The following is a 22,432-nucleotide window of genomic DNA, read 5'->3' as shown; positions in this document are numbered from 1 at the left end:
GAGCCTGCCATTGCTAAAGCCACCCAGTGAACTTTATGGAAGAGGGAGAGTTTGAACTTTGGTTTCCCCAGTCCTAGTCCCTTGCTACACTACACCACATTGGCTCTCCTAACACTCTCCCCAGTGCTGATGTCCATTGGCTATGCTTAATGAAAAAATACCCTACAGGTGTGCAGGTGAACATTGATGCTTCCGGAGAGGTGTGGCCAGCAGGCACATTTGCTCTTATTAGGTTTGGGATTAGCTATTATTCTCTGTGCATCAGGATGTCTCAAAATATCTGTAAAAGGCTCCAAAATACAGGTAATCACCCAAACTTATCTGACTATATCACCAACAAGTCATTGAAAGGGTAGACAGGCTCTGAAAGATTTGAATTTTGCTATGAATCGCTTGCATTTCTAATTAAAAGCTAAAGGCTTTTAATTAGAAATTAGGAGACTCTTGAGTCTAATTCTAATTAGAAATTAGAATTAGGAGACTTGAGAGTCCCATGGACTGCAAGAAGATCAAACCTATCCATTCTGAAGAAAATCAGCCCTGAGTGCTCACTGGAAGGACAGATCCTGAAGCTGAGGCTCCAATACTTTAGCCACCTCATGAGAAGAGAAGACTCCCTGAAAAAGTCCCTGATGTTGGGAAAGATGGAGGGCACTAGGAGAAGGGGACGACAGAGGACGAGATGGTTGGATAGTGTTCTTGAAGCCACCAACATGAGTCTGACCAAACTGCAGGAGGCAGTGGAAGACAGGAGTGCCTGGTGTGCTCTGGTCCATGGGGTCACGAAAAGTCGGACATGACTAAACGACTAAACAACAACAAAGGCTGAATTTCAGCTGGCTAAAGTTCTTTTGATAAGGCTCAATGTGTTTTACAAATAAAAGCTATCTAGTTACCATTAAGTTCTATGGAGCCTACTAGTCCCAGGAAACAATGCATAAGGTTACAGTCATGCTGATCCTAATAAACTGGGTATTGTGCTATTTACTACTGTTCTTTTGTGTGGGTGTGTGATAATGGATCAACACAGCTGCCTGAATTTTTGGGCTCTCCTTTGGGGGCTGTCAGAATGGATGCCTTCACGTCAACATTTACCACTACACCTCTGCTACAAGGATACATCGCAGTTACAGTATTTCTGATGGTCCTTCTCATCTCTGGTACCCTGTTTCTCATATTTTAAGACATGCCCATAAAATAAGCCATAGCAGGATTTTTAAGCATTCAAGGAATATAAGCCATACCCCGAAAATAAGACATAGTGATAGGCGCAGCAGCAATGCCGGCCGCGGCAGGAGGAGGAGGAAAAAAATAAGACATCCCTTGAAAATAAGCCATAGTGTGTTTTTTGAGGAAAAAATAAATATAAGACGTGTCTTATAATATGAGAAACACGGTAGCAGGCTGGGCGTCATGAGGGTTTTATCTGACTATATAATCAAAACGTCACCAAAAGGGTAGACAGGCCAGCTGGAATGAAGGCCTGCAGCATTCAGCAATATATTGGCTTGCCTTGCTGAAAACAAAGCTTTTGTTTGTGACTTTGCACTGTGTGGAGGCCAAGAACTCCAGCAGCAGAAAAGAGTGTGGAGAGATTAGCTGTTTCAATTTAAAAACAGAACGGGGAAACTTATGGGATGGGGGGAAAACCACCCCCTCCTCGAAAAAATTTTTTTCCACAGGAATAGCTCAGAAATCACTGAAATGCACACACCAGCCTCCCAAGTCCCTGGCTCTGTGGATAGATTCAAAGCAAAGGGTTTTAATTGCTAGCATTTGGAAGACACAGACAATAAACAGGATCAAATGAGCATTTCGGGGACCACCACTTCTTACTTTAATCAGCCTTTTTGGAACAATTGGCATGTTCCACTTGATAGTAAATAATGAATTTTATCGACAACAACAGAGCTGGAATAAAAAGTGTTTAGTTAATTTCTGTTGTTGGCTGTGCCCGGTGACTGTGTCTGAGGCTTTGTACACATTACCAGCTTAAAACACAGCTAGGTTGCTATTTTCTCAGTTTGGATCAAGTGTGGTTTGGAAGGGAGGGGGCACAATAGAAATGATAGGATAGACACATTGTGATCAACATTCTGCAGGTATAGATTGTGGCTAAGACTGTGTGTGCACCCCTTAACAAACTAGCACAGGGTATTGAGTAAAGGGGAATGTGTACACAGCCTTGTTCAGAAGATTTGGGATGACAAAAGGAGACTAATTGGTACTTGAAGCCTGGAATGCTGGCCTAGTTAGGAGGGTGTAGGGAGGACAGCAGAGCTACCGGTAGTGCTGAAGTTCAAAGTAGCAAAACTCAATAACTGTGGAAGCTTAACGTGGTCACAATCGTTATTGTTTCTGTTCCACTACAGTTTGGTTTCTGCTAAAACCTACCTTATTTGTTTTGCTATACACTATGGTTGAAACTTATGTAATCAGTTACCTAACTCATTTCAATGCATTTCAGTAGAAGAGAAATGTTTTTGTTTTTAAAAATGCAGAAAATAACACAGTTATTTATGTAACTTTGCAGACTAAAACAGCAACACAAGCAAACACAACTCGTATTCACTTGTGTTATTTCTATTCCTGATATGTTGGACAAACATGCAGATTGTGGGGATTTCTGTTCCCATTTTTGTTTCCGGTATAATTTTCTGACAGCTTTGTGCTTTGTCGTTGTACTATGACCTATCCTCTTGAGAATCAATTGACTGGAAGGTAGAGTAGAAATCTTCAGGATAAACACATCCATTGGCCAGGGTTAAGGGTTGCTAGGCTGTGTGGGTTTCGGTTTGGGGTATGTGGTGTTTTTATATTTTTGGCATGTGTGTTTTATTACAATCTAAGCCACCCCACCCATGAAGATCATTCAGTTGAAAGGTGGAACATATGCCTTACCAATAAATGAATAATCAATGTTTTTGAACTAAGAGTGGCTCCCTAATTTGAACAGGTCAAAGACTATTGGTCTAACAAGCCTTTGCCGGATCCATTGTTGGGAAGCTATCCTGTCTGCAAATGTCACAACCTCTCCAGAAATCCTCCACCCTGCCAACTGATGCAACTCCCTGAGGCAGATTTGCCAGCTAATAGCCAAAGCCCAGGATGAACTGCCGCCACAAGGAGCACAAACTCACAGAGTACCTTTTCAAGGCCAGGGCATGCAAATGGCTCCCAGAATTCCCCTCTGTCGCCTGCCAGAACGTGCATTTCAGAGAGTTGTGGGTACAGCGTGGCATGTGTCAAGCTCCCTAGGAACTGTGGGAGTGAGGCTGCAGACAGTGATCTGGAATTCTGAGCCACCCTCCTTGTTCCAAGAAACTCTGAAAAACAAATCAGGCTTTTGCTGCGATATTATCTTTGCAAAGTTTGGGAATATTGGTCATGTGTTGTTGTTTTTTTAATGCATGGTCAGCTAATCCCTTGAAACCGAGGATGTAAGGCTCACGAAACTGGAAAACATCAGGTCTGACCAAAGGAGAAGAAAAGGGGGAGAGGGGGGGGTGGAAAAACCAACACCCCACAACAACACACAGAGGCTCTGTCTATTGAAAGAGGACTTGGCAGAGTTCAGTGGTGGCAGAACAACTCCAAGCGGTACTAAGGGACGTGCCCAGAGTGGACAAATCATGCTAATTGTGTGCGAGAAGGACCTAAAACCAAACCCAAAATGAAGAGAGAAAGAGAAGTCTTGTCCAGAGTTCTCAGCGTGTCGGGGTTTGTGCACGTAGCTTGCCTTCTTATAATCAACTACACAGGTAGGAGAGCAGCACTCTTGAAAGCCTTTGGGGGAAAGGGCTGTGCGGTTTGGCAGATGCTCTTGTGAGGGGATGAGGGTTTGGTTCAGAGGTGCTGAATGCCCAGGCACAGAGGTGAGAGTCAGTCAAGTGACAGCCCTCAACACCTTTGTGTTGCCTGACGCAACAGGGTCTCTGGCACTGGGGGAACGATTTCTTCCCTCGCATTTCAGTGTCGTGAGAAAAGACTTCATCAAAGCATTATTTACAGAGGAGATTACTGAACTGTGCATCTCTAAAATTGGGGCAGCACTTTTAACCATGTACCCTCTGAATTGGATGAGTTTTATTTTTGTAAAACAACAACAACAACTTTGCTGTGGCATGTTTGTGGCACAGACAACCCAGTTCCAACAGTGCTTCTCTGAAAAACACTGTAATGCTCAGACAAAATGTCATAGAGAGTCTATGCTTTGAACTCTCCATCCTCTATTTTAGCTTAGGCTCAATATATTGTGTGGGCTCAGAAAGCAAATTGTGTCTATGTGGTTTTTAAAAAATGTTTTTCTGGATATGCTGTGGACCTTATTTAACTTCCATTTATGCAACAACAACAAAATCACCATAACTGGTGTGATGTATGGAGGATCAAGCATATGACTTCCCCCAAATAATCTTGGGAACTGTAGTTTCCCCCCTACAGAGCAGCAATTCCCAGTACCCTCAACCAACTACAATTCCAACATTCTTTGAAGGAAGTCATGTAATTTAAATGTGCATACTTTAAATGTATGGTGTGGATCTTGCCATTGTGACAAAGAGACTGTAGCTACAAACTAGGAAGTCCTCAGTTCGAAATTCAGCACTGCTATGAACTCAACAGGTGATTCACTCAGTTTTACTCCTCTCCCCCATATCTGCTATTCAAGGGAAATAAATGACTTGCCTTTTGAGGTTATTGGAAGTATTGGATGGAAATATGTGTAAATTGTTTTACAACCTCTCAATCAGTAAATAAATGCTGTGATAGATAATATGTTAATTTCCATTAACCTGATCCTAAACATATGGGCATATTTCAATGTTAGTTCTGATATCATAGAATTGGATAGTTGGAAGGAACCATGAGGGTCCTTTAGTCCAACCCCCCGCAATGCAGGAATCTTTTGACCATTTCATTAAGTTAGTTCTGGTGTTGTTGCCATTGAAAACCATGGAGTAGGACTTAGCTATGTTACTGTCATAACAATGAAAGCCTATGCATGTTTACATTCAAGTACTGTAAATAAAGAGAAAGTGACTTGAAACAATGCAAAAATAACAACAACCAGATCTGTGATACCAGAAGCATATGTCACCTAAGAAGGAGGGAATGACTCATTTTGCAGTTACGTAAACAAACAAACAAACCACAAAACCACCACTGCAATTCTGTGCATGCCTGTGCAGCAGCAAATTGTGGTATATTCAGTGGGTTGACCAGGCTCACCAGATGATGTTGGACTACAAAGCCCATAATACATGATCATTGGCCATTCTGGATGGGACTGAAGAGAGTTGGAGTCCCACAACATCTGGCGGGGGGCACAGTTCCCCATCCATAGCTGACCTACTAAATGCATTTAATCTTGTAGCTTTAGGCAACCTGGGCAGGAATATTCACTGGACACAGTGCAACTTCTTTCCAAATGAATGGGCACCGGAGTTTGCTGTGGCGTAGCTTGAAACTTCCTATGCCACATGGCTTTCCCCACCTTATCTTATTTACAAATATCTGCTTTCCCCCCAAAATGTTGTTACGAACCTATGTCTTAATATAATTTGAGTGATATAAATGGCATTGTATTCATTTTACAAAACCAAAACAAAACACAACCCTTGTGGTTTAACTTGTGTTAAGGGCTTTCCATATTCACTCAAAATGTTAAGGCATTGCAACTGTTAAGGGTGATAACAGATGTATTATGCAGGCAATATTGATAACCTGTGATTAGTCCCAGTTTCACTACCTGCTTGGAGGTGGATGCCTCTTAGCGGTAGAGGTGTGGACCTAAGTTCCAGATATGTCTGTTCACTGGAATAGATATACTAGTGTATACAGTCTATACAAATGAAGTTACTATGTATTTCAAGCCCCATAAATATCATTTCCCCACCCCACCCCCAAAGTCTCTCTTGTGTATTCAAAAGCTGCCCATCAGAAATTAGTTTCCCCTCCCTCGTGCCAATCAAATGATTTTTAATCATCTCCTGTGATTTATTTCCCCCATCTCCTCTAAACATATTGGCCTACCAGGACTGTAAACCCTTTCAAACTTAGGCCTGATTTGTGATCATTTTCATATCCCTCTCATCTCCTCATCCGATAAGGTCCTTTTTTATTCCTACCATAGCCCCACTGTGATTTTTCCTACCTATCGCCGAAGAATTGATGCTTTTGAATTATGGTGCTGGAGGAGACTCTTGAGAGTCCCATGGACTGCAAGAAGATCAAACCTATCCATTCTGAAGGAAATCAGCCCTGAGTGCTCACTGGAAGGACAGATCCTGAAGCTGAGGCTCCAATACTTTGGCCACCTCATGAGAAGAGAAGACTCCCTGGAAAAGACCCTGGTGTTGGGAAAGATGGAGGGCACAAGGAGAAGGGGACGACAGAGGACGAGGTGGTTGGACAGTGTTCTCGAAGCTACCAACATGAGTTTGACAAAAAAGCAGGAGGCAGTGAAAGACAGGAGTGCCTGGCATGCTCTGGTCCATGGGGTCACAAAGAGTCGGACACGACTAAACGACTAAACAACAACAACAACAACAACAACAACATCCTTTTGAAATCCCATTAGCTAACACTGGCTACAAGCATGTTATACAACACATGAGCACATTTTAGATGCCCTTCTTGAGCTAACACACAAACAGCTTCCTAAAAGATGCAATATAAACAAAGATATTTCCTCAAAAAACACCCTAGCAAAGATTATGGAAAAAAATAAGAGGTTCTCCTCCACTGAAACTGCTGCTCAAACCTCTGGAAACTGCTCCTGAATAAGACGTGCTCTGGGCAGTATGGGCATACCTTGCTCTGGGAGGATTTTGCCAGCATTGGTTGGATGAAGGAGAATTCCCTCATGCAGATGATGCCTGCCAAAATCAGGTTTCTTTTCCCTCCACTCCATTTGGGCTCTGGCCTTCAGTGCCAAAATGTTTTGGCCTACAATTCCCATGATCCCTAGCTAGCAGGACCCAGTGGTCAGGGATGATGGGAATTGTAGTCTCAAAACATCTGGAGGGCCGAGGTTGAGGAAGCCTGCCATAGAATATAAGCAGGGACCCCCCCCCCAAGCACAAGCCCCAGTTTGGCCCAGCAAGGCCATTTCCCCCAAACCATGGCCACCTGCCCCACGACGGACATAATATATGACATCAGGTGTGGAGCAGATAAAGGACCCATTGGAACTTCAAATGAGCTTCTAATTGTTCCTTTGCTAGCGGGGCTTGCTGACACCACCTGTCAACAAGCCCTACTCGGGTCACCTGGAGCAGTGATAGTTGCAGGGGTTTGCAATCAGCACTGATCACCTTGAAAGCTATGCTTTCCTTGGATTCAAGGTGCACATGGAAACAGAATTCAAAACACCTTGTCGTACCAGTTACAACACATTGGCAGTTACAGAAAGCCCATTTGAACAATGTCAGGTGGGTAGGTCTGCCCACTTGTCAAAGGTGGCCTGTGGGGAGTAGGGGAATTAATTCACTACCCCTGCCATCCTGGCTCCCAACCTCATTATACTGGCGTCCTCATTATACTGGCAAGATGAGATTGAGTGCTACAGTTGTGGCCTTATAATAAATATTATTATCCAGGGAAACAGAGAGAGTATGATGAAATCCATATATTGCTCAGAGCCTGGGATATGTCCCCCTCTTTCCACCCACTCATTTAATTTACCTTTGAAGGTCCTCCTCTAAGAACTATGTAACACTTGTGCTATTTCCCCCCCCCCCTCGCTGCTTAAGATTGTATGCATCTCTCTCTCCCCCCCCCCCCCCGGACCTCCATCAGTTGTGCTGCAAGCATACTTGGAACACTGTGTCCCAGGCTTTGAAGCTGGACAAAGCTGAATGAAGAAGTGTTTCTCTAGAGCGCACAAGACTTTCATGCCTGCTTTGATCTGAAAGTGGCTCTAAACACACTTACACAGATGGTGCTTCTGTACAGAACAGTTGAGAAATCTGCAGGTTGATTGCAAGATGGTGGTTGTGTGTCCGTTTACATGCCCTGCGATGTTGCGACTTGGGCGAGGCTGTTTGCTAGCGTGTATACAGTATAAAATGAAGTCATATATATGTACACCGAAGTGTGATTTGTGCAGGAATTTTGCAGCATGTCAGGCAGCATACTCAATACATCAATACCAAATGCAATACATCAATCGCTCAAGCAATAGCTCAAGCAGCCCTGTTTAGGGAAGTTTTTAATGAGTGATGTTTTCATGTATTTTTAATCTTTCGTTGGAAACCACCCAGAGTGGCTGGGGAAACCTGCCCAGATGGGCGGGGTATAAATAATACATCATCATCATCATCATCATCATCATCATCATCATCATCATCATCATTTTCCTTTGCAGCTCTTCCTGTGCATACCAAACAGCACCTGAGGGCTGGTTCTGTTATTACTTTTATCCATGCAGGGACTAGCGAGTTTGACATGAGACTGGGAGACGTGGGTTCAAGTCCTACCAGTGCTATTTTTCTAGAGTTGCTGGAACTCACCACAAACACCTTCCTTGTCCTCTTAGAATGGCAGTGGCACCCACCTGAGAGGTGCTGGAACTGAGTTCCTGTGAGTTTCCCCTGCGGGGGGGGGAAGCCCTGAGTCATACCATTACCCATTGTTTGGCCTTGGGCAATCTGAAATGAGTGACCAACCTTCGGCCCTACAAATGTTGTTGAACTCCAATTCCCATCAGTCCCAGCCCGCATAGAGCACATACCATTTTTAATCCCCTCTCTTAAAAAACAACAACCCTCTTTCCCAAAATAAAACAATCTAGTTGAACTCTGTCTACTGTGCTGGTTCCCTAGTTGTTGGGAATTCTTTTTCTTCTAGAATCAAAGGGAGATGTAGCCTGACCTCTGCCACCAGACAGGACACTGAGAGGTTTCACCCCCTACTTTGCAGGAAGATCGTCAAGGCACACTGGAGACCAACTTTACCCTATTCATTAGCTGTTGAAGGACCAGCTTCTCTAAAATTTGCTTTCCCATTCTCTCCTCATTTCATCCCTCCCTCTCTTGCCTATCATATTGCAAGCTGGCAGACAGAGACGGTCATAGCTTTTAAATATGTGCAGTACTTAGAACTTTTAGGTGCTATATAAATATTAAATCATAATAGGCTATGTCATACCATTCAAACCAGTGTGAATTAATTCTGAATTGCAATCTATTTTTTTTTATTCGCAAACATATTGCAGATTTCAACTCAACGCTCAATCGTCCCCACTTCAATATTCCCTTCAAACTTGTTTGATAACTGCAGATGGACGCCTCTGTTTCAGGACTTGTCAATCAGTCAATCATTTCCCCTTTCCAAGCTCTGCTATATGCTGCTTTCCAAAACCAGTTTATGACCTGTTCCGCCTTCCAGAGCTTATTGTTACCTAGGTAACGCCTGGCCATTTTGCTATTCAAGGTGCTAGCCTTGCTTGTCCGTTCCCATGAAGTCATGAATAGGTGCGGCTGGATGTGTTATGGCTGCCACTCAGTATTAGGAACCCTTGGACCCGCGGAAGAAACATATGCAATGGAATGCCTTCTTGCTGAATAGAGCCATTCATCCAGTGGGGTGGCAGTTCGTTGCACAGAGATTTGGAAAACAGACATGTGCCATCATCTAATTTGCAGCTCATGGATTATATTTATGGAGGGCATTTGGTGGAAGAGTTAAGGCTGGGAAATGTTAAGGCAAAACTCCAGTTTGATTGCACATGCATTTTAAGAAGTCTTTCCTTATGGGGCACCTGTATGAGTCTGAGCATTCATCCTGATTTGCTTTCAGAGCAATTGCGTGTCTTTATTTCCCCCAGTTCTTAATTCAGTTCTCCACATGTCTTCAGCAATTTTTGATTTTTTTTTTTAAATCCTCCTGAAGATCCCGCAGCATTTTAGTACAGGTTTCTCCTAAGAAACACAGTTTGGTGTGCAGTCGACTAATGTTCAGATTTTTTGCAAGCAATTTGTCATGATAGAATGCATTTTGTGTGTTATTTCCACTTACATGTTGAATGTTATGCACACTTTCCCCTAACAGATGCATTTTTGTAAAAAAAAACAAAAAAAATCTTTTGGTAAGCATTTTTGTAAACATTAGTTTATGGGGAGTAAGTCCTACTGATTTTGTTAGTTAGTTAGTTTTCGACACCTGAAAGAACTCCTCCTTCTGGATGCCAAGATCCTTGGATGGGGCCCCACGGGTTGTGCTGCTACCTGCTCACAACGAGCAGGATGAGGGCCTTTCCCACTCTGGTGTCCAGCTTATGGAACTGCCTTCTCCAAAATAAGGCAAGCGCCAACACTGATGTGCTTTCTATGTTTCCTAAAGACCCATCAGTTCACCTAGGCATCTGTATGTTGTCCATAGTGTATCTGGGTAGTGTGTCCAGCTGCTCTCCTGCGAATATGCTGATACACCTCCTTGCCAAGGATGCAAGGGACCCTAGGTAGGGTGGCTCCGCCTCTTCCTCCTCTTAGGGTCCCAGGGGTTCTTCATCAGGTATCCACCTGGAGGGTGGATCCTCACCACTGAATCCAGCCATTGCCATTCAAGTTGTGTGCATGCAACCACATCCTGTGATTGATTATGTGGGGCGGGGCTCCCCTCCCTCCGGTATTTTATTAAACTTGGCACCCCTGGGCATGACAAGACTAGGCAAAACTGCATACAAAAACGTGTGCATTAGGAGAGATGTGCATTGAAACACTGGCAGATTTTCAGGAGGGCTTAAAAAGAAAATCACAGAGCGCTGAACGTGGAGCGCTGAATTTAAGGTGGGCAACATGAGAAAGGAAAAGAAGCCAGAATTGATCCTCCATTCCTCCCTGTCCAGAGGGCTTTTTGCCCCCTCACTCCCCTCAGGCACCACATCTGAAGGGGCGTATCAACTTGAGGGTCTGAGACGGTGCGTTAAGTGGCCCCCGAGAGTCCAAAAATGCTCTGAACTCGTACAATTGCCTCCCTTGCTGAGAATGGGGGATAAAAGAAAAAAGCAAAGCATGGCAGATGAAGCTTTGCAATTCATGGAACTGTCTGAACTGACTGGGAGAATCCGTGACAGGAGAAAGGAGACGGAGGAGGAAGAATGGAAGAAGTTTAAGACTTATTTGGAAAAGAATTATAAAATTAAAAAAAGACAATAAGGGAAGTGGAAGTACAAAGAGACTGAAGAAGCAATAAGATATAATAAGATGGGAACAAGTTTAATTGTAAAATGAGCAACAAGATTTTTAGACTATAATGAAATATTGAATATTAGGAATGAGTGATTAACAGTTGCAATGTGTATTTTAGAAAAAGAGATGATTTAAGAAGTAGAGAGTGCTGTATTAGTCAAGAATAGAAGCGTGGAAGGAAGGGAAGGAGGAAGTCAACAGATTAAGATTTATAATGGATATTGTTAAAGAAATGTTTTTTCTTTTTTTCTTTTTTTGTATTTTTAGATTTTATATCTTTTTTCTTTTCTGTATAAAATCTAATAGAAATATTTTAAAAAAAAGAAAAAGAAAAAAGCAAAGCAAATCTGGTGTGTTTCTAAGGAGAGGGCCCATAGCTGCCAAGTCATCCCTTTTTTTAAGGGATTTTCCCTTATGCTGAATAGGCTTCCTCGCGAGAAAAGGGAAAACTTGGCAGCTATGAGAGGGCCATAATGAAGGTCTCTTCTGGGGTTTGCTCAGGCTGTGCCAGGATAGAAGTGCTGCTATTGGGGGGCGGGGGAGACTCAGCTGTCTCTGCTTCCTTTGTCCAGCTGTTGATTATTACATTTGCCAGGTCCTTGATGCAGCCTAGTGAATCGCAAATGTTGATCTTCCTTACACTGCAAGCTTTTAAACTTGGGCCAGGAAGGAACTAAAGCCCAACAACTACAAGCTTTGTCTTCGGCTCCTGGCAGTCTCATTTCTGCCCCCCATAAGCTGGAGCTGGTGCCTAGGAGACCAGCATGCCCCCACCTTCCCTCTTCCTGCAGGGAGCTACTATGCTAAGGATACAAAATGTACTGAAAGAAGAACCAGCCTTCCAAAACAGTCATCCTAAACACTTTGCCAACACTTATTCCCTCACTCCCTCGGTTTAAAGGAAATAATACACCGGATTCTGTTCCCAGTATCCAAGCAGTGGAGGAGTTCCCCAAAAGAACATCTAGTCTAACCCACCTGCTGTGTGAGACAAGACCACCCAGCCACTTCTTCCCTCATCATCAGCATAAGGAGTCGAAGCAGGATTCGCACCAGCATCTGGCACCTTTGGGCAGCTGCTGGGGCTGATGCACTTTCCCATGCATTTCCCCTTCACTTTCCTCATCACGAGAAAGTCTGAACTTTGGTGGAAGTGGGTTTGTTGTATGATGCCTAATCAGCTCTAGTTGTGCGACCTGAATTTACCGGTAGATGTGATTTGACGCTATGCCAAAACATCGGCATTCTGGAAGATCATTAAATGGATCTGGGTGTGCAGATATTATTTTTGCGTTTAGCAAAGGTACCTTCTCTGGAATAGGAAGAAAATGTCAGTTCTGTTACGTGTTCCATGTTCAGTCTCTAAAGAATATGAACTCGGTGTTTCATTTATTTTCACTGTACAGTAGCTGGTTTCCACCGTGTTTTTTCTCCATCAAGTGTTAGTTCTGAATGCAAACTGCACAGGTTACAGATTCAGGTAGGTAGCCGTGTTGATCTGATGCAGTCAAAATATGTATATATATATATAAAAATTGTCCAGTAGCACCTTAGAGACCAACTAAGTTTGTTCTTGGTATAAGCTTTCTTGTGCATGCACACGTCTTCAGATACAGATCACAGAAGTGTTCATAACCTCTTGGTAATCTGAAACAGCAACGTTTCCCAGACCAGGCCACTTTGAAATGAATGTTTTCCTCTAGGGTTGGAATGCATGTTCAGGTTTGTCGTCTTGGCTATATTCAGTAGCTATCTGTGGTGTTGATATGTTGCTTAAAAGTGTGCCAAGTGGATTATTCTGCCTCAGTATTTTCTTAGCCGGGTATCCTCTTTCGGCTTCCCTGATTGCTTGGGGGCAGCGATATGGTCATGTGGGGACAGCTGTAAGACATATGGAATGACTAGGATCCTGCGGCCCTAAATTAGGTTCATTGTCATTCTTGAGTTCATCTGGAATGTGAAAGCAGACAAATGCATTCTTCAGTTGAGCAAATGCAATAGGCAATACCAGGCAAGAAGGATATCTCTATATTCATTTGCTTGCACTGGCTCAGCCTCTCCTGCATTTAACACTTCCCTTTCAATATGCCCATATTTCATTGGATGTCAGGACTGGCCACCCATCTCCCATCCATTCAGAACAGATGAGATATGGAAAGAGCTTCTCTCTGTGAGCAAGCATAGTGATGGCTAATGTGGGTCATTCCCTGCCCCCCAAACTGTGGATGGGGCATGGCTATACCATTATGTGGCCCTGTCTCCTTTTGTCCCTCCTTAAGACTTAGCAGTCATTTTGTGTTAAGTCGCACCTCCACGGCAGCCATTTTGTGACTGGCAACCATGACACTTTCTAAAAATTCCAAATGCCCCCCCCCCAAATGTTTGAAACTCCTGATCTGTTGGGTACATAGCTGCCAAGTTTTCCCTTTTCTCGCGAGGAAGCCTATTCAGCATAAGGGAAAATCCCTTTAAAAAAGGGATAACTTGGCAGCTATGGTTGGGTAAAGATGTAGCGGTTAGAGGTGTCTTCCAATTGGCAATACCCTATATCAGTCATACTCAGAGCAGACCCATGAAAATCAATGGACTTAAGGAACCTGATACCATTTATTTCAAATGGTTTATTCTGTGTATCCTTTTGTTGAAGATAACCCATTCAGTTGATCTGTTTCTTCTGCCATTGTCACAGTATAAGAGTTTGCTCCTTATGTCATTTCCAATGCTGCTCGGGTCCATTAATTTCAATGTGTCTTCTCTGAATAGAAGTTAATTTGATATAACCCAAGAATGTCTGCTTGGCTTATTTGCTGGATTTCATTTGAACTTCATGTTCTTGGTGGATAGAGTCTTGGATTTCCATCCTCATGGACTGCGGTGCAACAATAAACTTTCCTTTTGCTATTAGACCTTCCAGTTCACTGAGTTGTTCATGGTCAGTAAAGTATTTTTACTCTTCTCTGAAGCATTTCTATACCCCAATATGATATTCTGTATATCCTGTTCTGCTAATGGACAGAAATCAGGACCATGGAAAGCTCTCAGTCAACCTTGTGGGCTGTTGTTCTCCCAGCTATTACACATAATGAAGATATATTGTCTTAGCAGAGAACTAACTCTGGGGATGCTGCTGGGGGAAGGCCCAGTTTTAGGCGATTCCCCCATCTCCCAATAGCCACCATTCTTCAGGAAGGGCCCTGACCCCTCAAAGAAGCCCTTTGGGCACTGGTAGGAAAGAAGGACAGGAAACATTCCTTCCTTAAGTTACCTTAGGGCCCAAGTCAATATATTTTAAGTAATTAATTTAAGGTTCATGGCACCATCCCTCCCCTCAAGCTTGTTGTTTTCCCCTCACATATGCAGCCGTAGAACTTGGAAACTGTTTTTTCCCAGGAAGTAAAAGCTAGAATTTACAACTGAAACCAATGCATGGCATTGTTTAAATATCATGTCCACTTTGATAAATTAGATCTGGCCACAGACACACTGTGCCTGCTCTACTAGGGAAACTGAATGCAGTTTCTTCATAGCCACTGCCAACACTTCCATAATAAGGGTGGGAAGAGCTTAAAACAAACAAAAACAAACCCAGTGCCTGAGTCTAAGGGACTCATCGGAGTGCAAGCTCCATTAATGCAGAGTGTGAAGGGGGTGCATTAACAGCTGAAAAAGAAGATTGAGAGGTAATTGCATTACCGTCTATAGATCCTCTGACCTTTTGCAGAAGTAAATGGATACATTTGCTGTAACATCTCATGCGACAATAAAAGAAGTACAGAGTTCTTCCATTCATTTCAATAGGCCTGCCTTCGAAAGGCCTTACCAGGCAGTAAGAGTAGAGAGCCCATTGTCTTCAAACCCTGATTCTGCAGCTGATTGGCCAATGTGGAAGCATGATCTTTCTGCCGAGGAGCTCCAGACGATGGAGATGGTTTTTCCTGTTTAATCCTTACAGCAACACTGTGAGCTTATTTAGGCTGAGAGTGAGGACTGGCCCAAAGTCACCCAGAGACTTTCATAGTTGATCTGCCACACTTCCATCCAAAAACACAACACCAGCAGCACTTGTTTGAAAGTAAGGACAAGTCCTCTTGCCCATCATATGATGTCATCAGTGATGTCACCTGATAGGTGGGGTGTTGTGGTTTCAGGGAAATGGCCTTGTAGGCCAAGATTGGTCTGCCGGCCAGAGGGTCTCCAACTCTGCATTCCTTGAACATCTCTACCCAAAAGCCCAGTTAAAGTGATTTCCTTCTTATTATAAACAGGATCTGTCAGCCACGAAGGGCTCTCTTCCCATCCTGGTGTTTTTCTTATGTGCAAGCTGGGGGGTGGGGGAGAGATTGGAGTGTTTTTGCAGACATGCCACCTGCAGTTCTGTTTGACTCTGCATTTCCATATCACTCACAAGAAGACCCGGATTCAATTTGGAGCTATTCTGATTGGGGCCCACTTCCCGAATCTCTCCAAATCAGCCCAGTTTGACTTGAGATTCTTCTGAATCCAGTGCACACCTCTGGTTTGTTCTACTACCAGTGTGCCATGTCCCTGTATTCTGGGGTGGGGATGTCTCCTGGCAAACCAGCCCTACAAGATAGTCCTTTTCCATAAAGCATCAAAAATTGGTTATGGAAGAATGGGTTGATACACATAATGATGGCAAAAAGAAGCAAATCAGCCCTCCGTCACCATATCGTAGAAGGCATTTGTGGGTGGTTTTACCTAGCCCTTCTCCAGCTGTGATACTGCAAAAGCAACCATAACGAGTCCAACTGCATGTCACTGGAGGTGGAACAGTTCAGTGGCATGTGAGCACCGTGTGTGGCTGGCTGAATCTGCCTGGCTCTGCATGTTGATGGTGTATCTCTACATCCTCCAAAAGCAAAACAAAGATGCACTCTCTGCAGGTGATCGGAGTTCACAATGGTTGCTTGGCAGACATTCCCTGACAGCCCTCCTTACAAAAACATCCTGATGCCCAGTATACCACGCTCCCTTGGCTTTGCTACTGTTCTCACACTTTCTTTGTACATGGTGCTGGGAGGTGAATACAGGGCCAACGTTTGCCTAGCTACAAATTAGACAGGGAATGGAGAGCTCAGTGTCTCTTTAACCCAGTGATTTATATCTTTTTAAGGAAAAGCAGCCTTGGAAGGCTGAGCTTGGTAGCAGAGAAACTGTTTAAAGCAATAGGATACTGCATTAATTGCATAGTGCAAATGTTTCTGCCAATTGCGTTCCAACTCACTGGGGGTTGAGGAGCAATGAAATGGCAGGAAGGTTTCAGCTGCCTTCACTCACTCTCAGCGTTCAAAATTAGCCAGGTGCCAGGCACATTTTCACCTGGCTATTGGCCACTTGCGACCAAGAGAAGAAGTTGCCCAGGCACCAGAATGGCGCCTGATGTCTCCATCATCTGGAGGTGCATGTTTTCACACACTAGAACTGAGACCTCCCTCCCTCTGGCTGAAACCCACCCCCTGCTAGCAACACATCCTGTCAAATTCTGTCCATTATCTTTTATCTGCCAAACCAGAATGAATTTTGGGAACCCAAAAATCGTATTGGAAAAAGAAAAGACTTTTGAGCCGCTTGTCCCTCAAATAGCAACTAGGCATTCTGCTTCGGTGACTGTCATCCTGGTTTAAGGAGACATTTGGTGCCTAACTTATGCAGTCATACCTCGACATCTGAACGACTCGACTTCCAAAGGTTTCGACTTCCGACGTCGACAAACCCGGAAGTCTTTTCGACGCATGCACACTCTGGGCCTGCGCAGATTTGCGAAATCGCGCTTGGCGCATGCACAGAATGGGCACTTCGACAACAGAAGACTTCGACTTATGAAGAGCGCCGCGGAATGGATCGTCTTCGTAAGTCGAGGTACCACTGTATACAGTTGTACCTCGGGTTACAAGCGCTTCAGATTACAAACACTTCAGGTTACAGACTCCGCTAATCTCGGGTTAAGAGCTTTGCTTCAGGATGAGAACAGAAATCGTGCTCCGGCGGTGCGGCAGCAGCGGGAGTCCCCATTAGCTAAAGTGGTATCTCAGGTTAAGAACACTTTCAGGTTAAGAACGGACCTCCGGAACGAATTAAGTTCTTAACCAGAGGTACCACTGTATCTGAGTTTTTAACATTGCCCACTCTCACTGAGCTATGATTCCCAGAGTTCCCCGAGAAAGACGGGTAGACTGTTAAATTGCTTTGGAAATTGCAGCTCTGTGTAGGGAACAAAGGTCTCCATACAACTCTAACCACACTCTTAATAAATTGCAGTGCACAGGATGCTTTGGAGGAAGCCATAAGTGTTAAAAGTGGTATGATATTGGTTTAAATGTATAGTGCAGATGGGACCTTACTTCAAGAATGAAACAGGAAGCCCTTCCACCACATCCAATGACAGCAGGCTCACTTTGAGGGTGCAGGGTATGCTATCTTAGGAGACTCAAGAGGAATGGCTGCCATCCCAATCAGCATATGCCACCTGAGTTAACCACCTCCCTCTGCCTAATGGTAGGGCTGGCCTGCTGCCATCTCCTGCTTCCCAATCCTTTTAACAGCCATTTCACAGCCATTTCCCCTGTGAAAATTACCTGCTCCCAGAAGGTGCTCTGCCATGAAAGACAGGTGTGTGCTGCAGTTAATAGCAACTTTATGGAAGGATTTCTATTGGAGGAATGGCATGGGAGAAGAGGGTTAACCTCTTATTATTATTATCATCTCAACAGCATGGTGGCCAGGATCCAATCTCCCCACCCCCACACCTTATGTGACTGGTTTTAGAGAAAGGCAAAGACTCCAGGAGTTCTCCAGTTTGGCCTGGGCAGTAAACAATTAAATAAAAAATATATATTTCCACTTTTTAAAAACATCATCATCATCATCATCATGTTTCCCCGGTGCTATTTTTCCTTGAAAAAGAGGTGCCCGAACTCATCATGAACACCTCCCTCATTCTTTTAGAATGGCAATGGCTTCCCACCTGAGAACTGCCGGAACTGAGTTTCCGTGAGTTCTGGCTGGTGAAAAGCCCTGGGTTTCCCCTTCTGTTTGCATCAGGCAAAGGGAAAGAGAGAGCGAGAGAGAGGTTTGCATACTAATAGATCTCATGACTTCGGGACTTGTTTAAGCCTTTTCTTGTGCTTCTGCTCGCAGCTCCTAATCTAGCAGTTAATTGTCACCCAGATGATTCATGTTTCCCTCCACTGCACATCAATACTGGTTTTGTTTTGACCTTAGCACCCAGGCTGCAGGCTGAAGCCATTTTGGAAGCAGCTCGTCTGATACGGAGCATCTGCTCTCTCCCAACCTGGCAGCAAAAGGCATGATCTGTCCTCTTTTGCCCCGGGCTGCATTCACTGAACCTCAGTGGTGCCATTGGGCCTGGTAGGGCAGGTAAGGCAGGGAGGCTAATCACAGGTGGAGCCAGAAGCAAGGGTAACTAATTTTATTTCCACCCAATGCTAAAATGAAGGAGAAGGAAGGCATCTGAGGGCAGGGCCGGCTCTAGGTAGACCCCTGGTGGCGCGGTGCGCCAGGCCGGTAGGTAGGGCGCCACGCGGCAAAGCCGCGCGGAAACCATGCTGCGCCTTGTGAGGGTGGGGCGCTGGAGCGATCTCCACCCCTCAGCACCAGGGCGCGCGACCTGCTCGAGACTGCCCTGCCCGAGGGCCTCGGCAGACTTCTGAGGGCCACATGCATGTCAGTGACATGTAGGGCTAGAAGCAGAAGTGGGTGGAGAAACGAAATTCTACCTTAGTATAAATTTTACCTTTGTACTGTTACAGATCTGGGGTCATCTGGGAGTGATTGTTAGAAATCCATAAAGATTTCTATTCAGATAATACTTGGAGTTTTGAAGGGAAGGTGCCAGGCAAGTGAAAAATACAGCTAAGCTTCCCCCCCCCCCGACCTGAGATAGAATTCGTTAAGAATGACAAAAGGTGCTGGAAGCAAGTCATTAACCATCAACCAGGCAGGAGGCTCTGTTGGTATGGGGAGGAAGCTGCCAAGGTGATTGGGAAGCATGATACCACACAGGAAAAATATCTCCTTTTGGAAAACAGAGGACTGGATAAGAGGGGCGAGCAGATAGAGGGAAAGGAGTTACTTGGAGCAGGGCTTTTTTTGTGAAGCGGAAAGGAAGCGGGCAGAACTCCATGAGCAGCCATGAAGGCTGGAACCACCTTGGCAGGCTGGGGCAGAGTCACAGAGATGGCACTCACATAGCTGCCAAGTCTCCCGTTTTCCCCGGGAAACCCCCGTTTTTACTTACCTTTTCCCGGTGGTCCCCCGTATCACTTCGTCTCCCGTTTTTCTCCATTATTTTCTCCTGCCAGCGGCCATTTTTTTCTTTCTGATTTGCCCTTCTATGGGCACAAAAAATGGCCGCCACCGGCTTCAAACGTCGCATCTACGCATGACCGGAAGTGCGTAGATACAACTTCCGGTGTCGGCGGCGGCCATTTTGGTGCCCATAGATGGGCTGGTCTACGCAACTTCCGGTGTCACACGGCTGCCGGTCCCGGATTCTGCAGTCCGGGACTTGGAAGGTAAGCACTCAGGATGCCTTAAACCAGGCATCCCCAAACTGCGGCCCTCCAGATGTTTTGGCCTACAACTCCCATGATCCCTAGCTAACAGGACCAGTGGTCAGGGATGATGGGAATTGTAGTCCAAAACATCTGGAGGGCTGAAGTTTGGAGATGCCTGCTTTAGACTCCAGTGATGCACTGGTATGGGGAACAAGCCCCTCTGGAGATGTAATGCTCCGAACTCTTTCTGGACAAGACCTAGGTGTAAATATATGTACAATAAACCATTTTTTAAAAGACACTAATCTCAGCTGTGCCTTGATGTCTCAGCAGAAACACACCCCTAAGGGAATGCCTGGAACCCCCTGGAAACGTGCTGCTGCTCAGCAGAGATTGGGGGTGGCACACAACCTTTTTAACAGCGCATTAGGCTAGTGTCTGTAAAGATCCACACACCCTTCTCTACCCTTCTTCCCAGCAAAGTAGGAGTCACTGAGAGCATTCAAGGACATATTCCAGCCAGGGGGAAAAATACTCCAGGAGGGCTGGACCAGTCTGGGGTGTGGCAAGGGTAAAGGGTGTGGCCTGGGAAGAGGATTAAGGGCCAGAGAGAGAGATTTGGAAGGCCACATTTTGCACCAGATCCCAAGGTTTCCCACAGACCCTTCAAATGCCCCTATTTTCCAGGGAAAGTCTCGGATTTTACAGAAGCCATCCCGGTTTCTGATTTGATCTTGGAATGTCCCGCTTTCCCTTAGGACGTCCCTTTTTTCACCGGAGAAATGTTGAAAGGTCCCTGAGCCAAGGGGATAAGTAACTATGCAACCTTTCAAAGACAGCCCTGTATAGGGAAGGATTTTTTTAAAAAAGAAGTTTAATGTTTTATTATGTAACAACCCAGTCCGATGTATAGATATTATTATTATGGAGTAGGACACGCCTATTTTCATTGGAGAAATGTTGGAGGGGATGTTCCCCTTCCCTGCTATACACACTTATTGTTCCTTATCTATCTCCTTATCTATCCAGGCAAGCAAGTGGCATTGCCAGGATTCAAGCACACTTTCCTGCTAGGCAAAAATAATCAAGAAGAGTGAAAAGCAGTGGTAGTGGAGGGCATGGCCTGTGAAGAGTGGGTATGGCTTGTGGGGAGGATGTGGGGCTGCATAACGAGTATTGTGAGGCAACATTACCCCCCCCCACCCTGAGATTCTACACCCCTGCTTTAGACCCTTGCTTCTGATTAAGTTTTACCCCTTTTTGGCATCCTTTTGCAAACTGAAACCTTTCTTTCTGCATGCTCCTTTGTTTCTTCAGCATCACCCCGATGTTAGCCCAAATGCTGATGAGTTTATTCCTATGCACAGGGACACATTTCTGAATCAACAATGTGAAGCCATGGCAGCCTTTCAGACATTCTTGCTCTTCTGGGTGCTAAGGAGAGAAAAGGGCGCACAAGCTTTGCCTCCCTCCGCTGTCTTGCCTGGACCCCAATGAAATGTCAGGGCGAGGATTTGAGGTTGTTTCCAGGTTAACCATTGTGAGGCCTAGATCACCATCTACCTTGCCTCATGCCATTTAGAGCCAGGGCTGGAAGCATTAACTGCTTGACTGCTGTGTCCATGAAACTGTGTTGGACTCAAACACAGTGAATTAACTGTGTCCTGTCCTTACAAGCACAGTCCAGCCTCCACTGCTTATTCTTGTTAATTCAATTCTATCTTTAGATAATTAAAAGTTTTTAAAATCAACATCATCTTTATTTTTTGTTGTAATTGTTTGCTGTTGATCATCAAGAGACTCGATCATCTAATCATAGTATATCAGTGTGGTGTAGTTAGACTTAGGACTCAGCTACATTAGCCAAAAACAACAACAGTGTTTTAAATGTGTTATAAACATGGAACACCAGATGGTGCTGTAGAGCACAAAACATTTCCATGCGATTTTACATAGGGTTTTCCCTCCTTTTGTTATAACCATTTAATTTATGACTTATTTATAGTGTTTCTCCCCTGTGTGTAGATCTACCCTTAGAGTGTTGAACTCGTTTCAAATCCTCACTCAGCCATGAAGCTTACTGGGTGCTGTTGGGTAGATCACTGCCTCTCAGCCTCACTTACCTCACAGGGTTGTTGTGATAAAAGGGGGGGGGGTTGGGAGGACCATGAACGCCACCTTGAGTTCCTTGGAGGAAAGGTTGGACATACAATGAAGTGTTGACTTTGTTGACTCACAACAAAGTGCCATGGGTGCCAGCACAAGATCGCTTCTACTATGGGAAAAAGAAAGAAAGAAAGAAAGAAAGAAAGAAAGAAAGAAAGAAAGAAAGAAAGAAAGAAAGAAAGGTGGAGGGACTCTATAGCAGTGGATACTGTCACAAAAAGCACTGCTATATGTGATACAGTGTTACCTCTACTTACGAATTTAATGCGTTCTGAACACACATTCGTAAGTAGAAACTTTTTTTAAGTCGAATCCCATAGGAATGCATTGGGAGAAAAAATTCGTAAGTCAAAGCAACCCTATCTAAAAATTCGTAAGTAGAAAAAATCCTATCTAAACTGCATCCAAGATGGTGGACGGAGCTCCATTCGTAAGTAGAAACATTCGTAAGTAGAGGTACCACTGTAAATAAAAATAAATACTGTTTAAAGGTGCTATCCGAGGGTCCAGGGTGGCGCTTATAGAGTCATAGGATAC

The 22,432-nt window shown here is 44.5% G+C and overlaps 1 protein-coding gene across 1 annotated transcript in view; it reads left to right on the top strand.

Annotated features, from left to right (window-relative positions):
• The first annotated feature begins 2,954 nt into the window (after positions 1–2,954).
• HEPACAM (hepatic and glial cell adhesion molecule) overlaps positions 2,955–22,432 on the top strand; it is a 36,774-nt gene continuing 17,296 nt past the window's right edge. The window contains exon 1 of the mRNA XM_035139524.2: positions 2,955–3,761. Within this exon, the coding sequence (XP_034995415.1) occupies positions 3,674–3,761 (88 nt within the window). The 5' untranslated portion in view covers positions 2,955–3,673. The remainder of the gene's footprint in view (positions 3,762–22,432) is intronic.

This window comes from Zootoca vivipara, chromosome 15, assembly GCF_963506605.1.
Source record: "Zootoca vivipara chromosome 15, rZooViv1.1, whole genome shotgun sequence".
NCBI classification, from domain to species: Eukaryota; Metazoa; Chordata; class Lepidosauria; order Squamata; family Lacertidae; genus Zootoca; species Zootoca vivipara.
The sequence above is the reverse complement of the archived record's forward strand: the minus strand, read 5'-3'. Positions and strand labels throughout refer to the sequence as shown.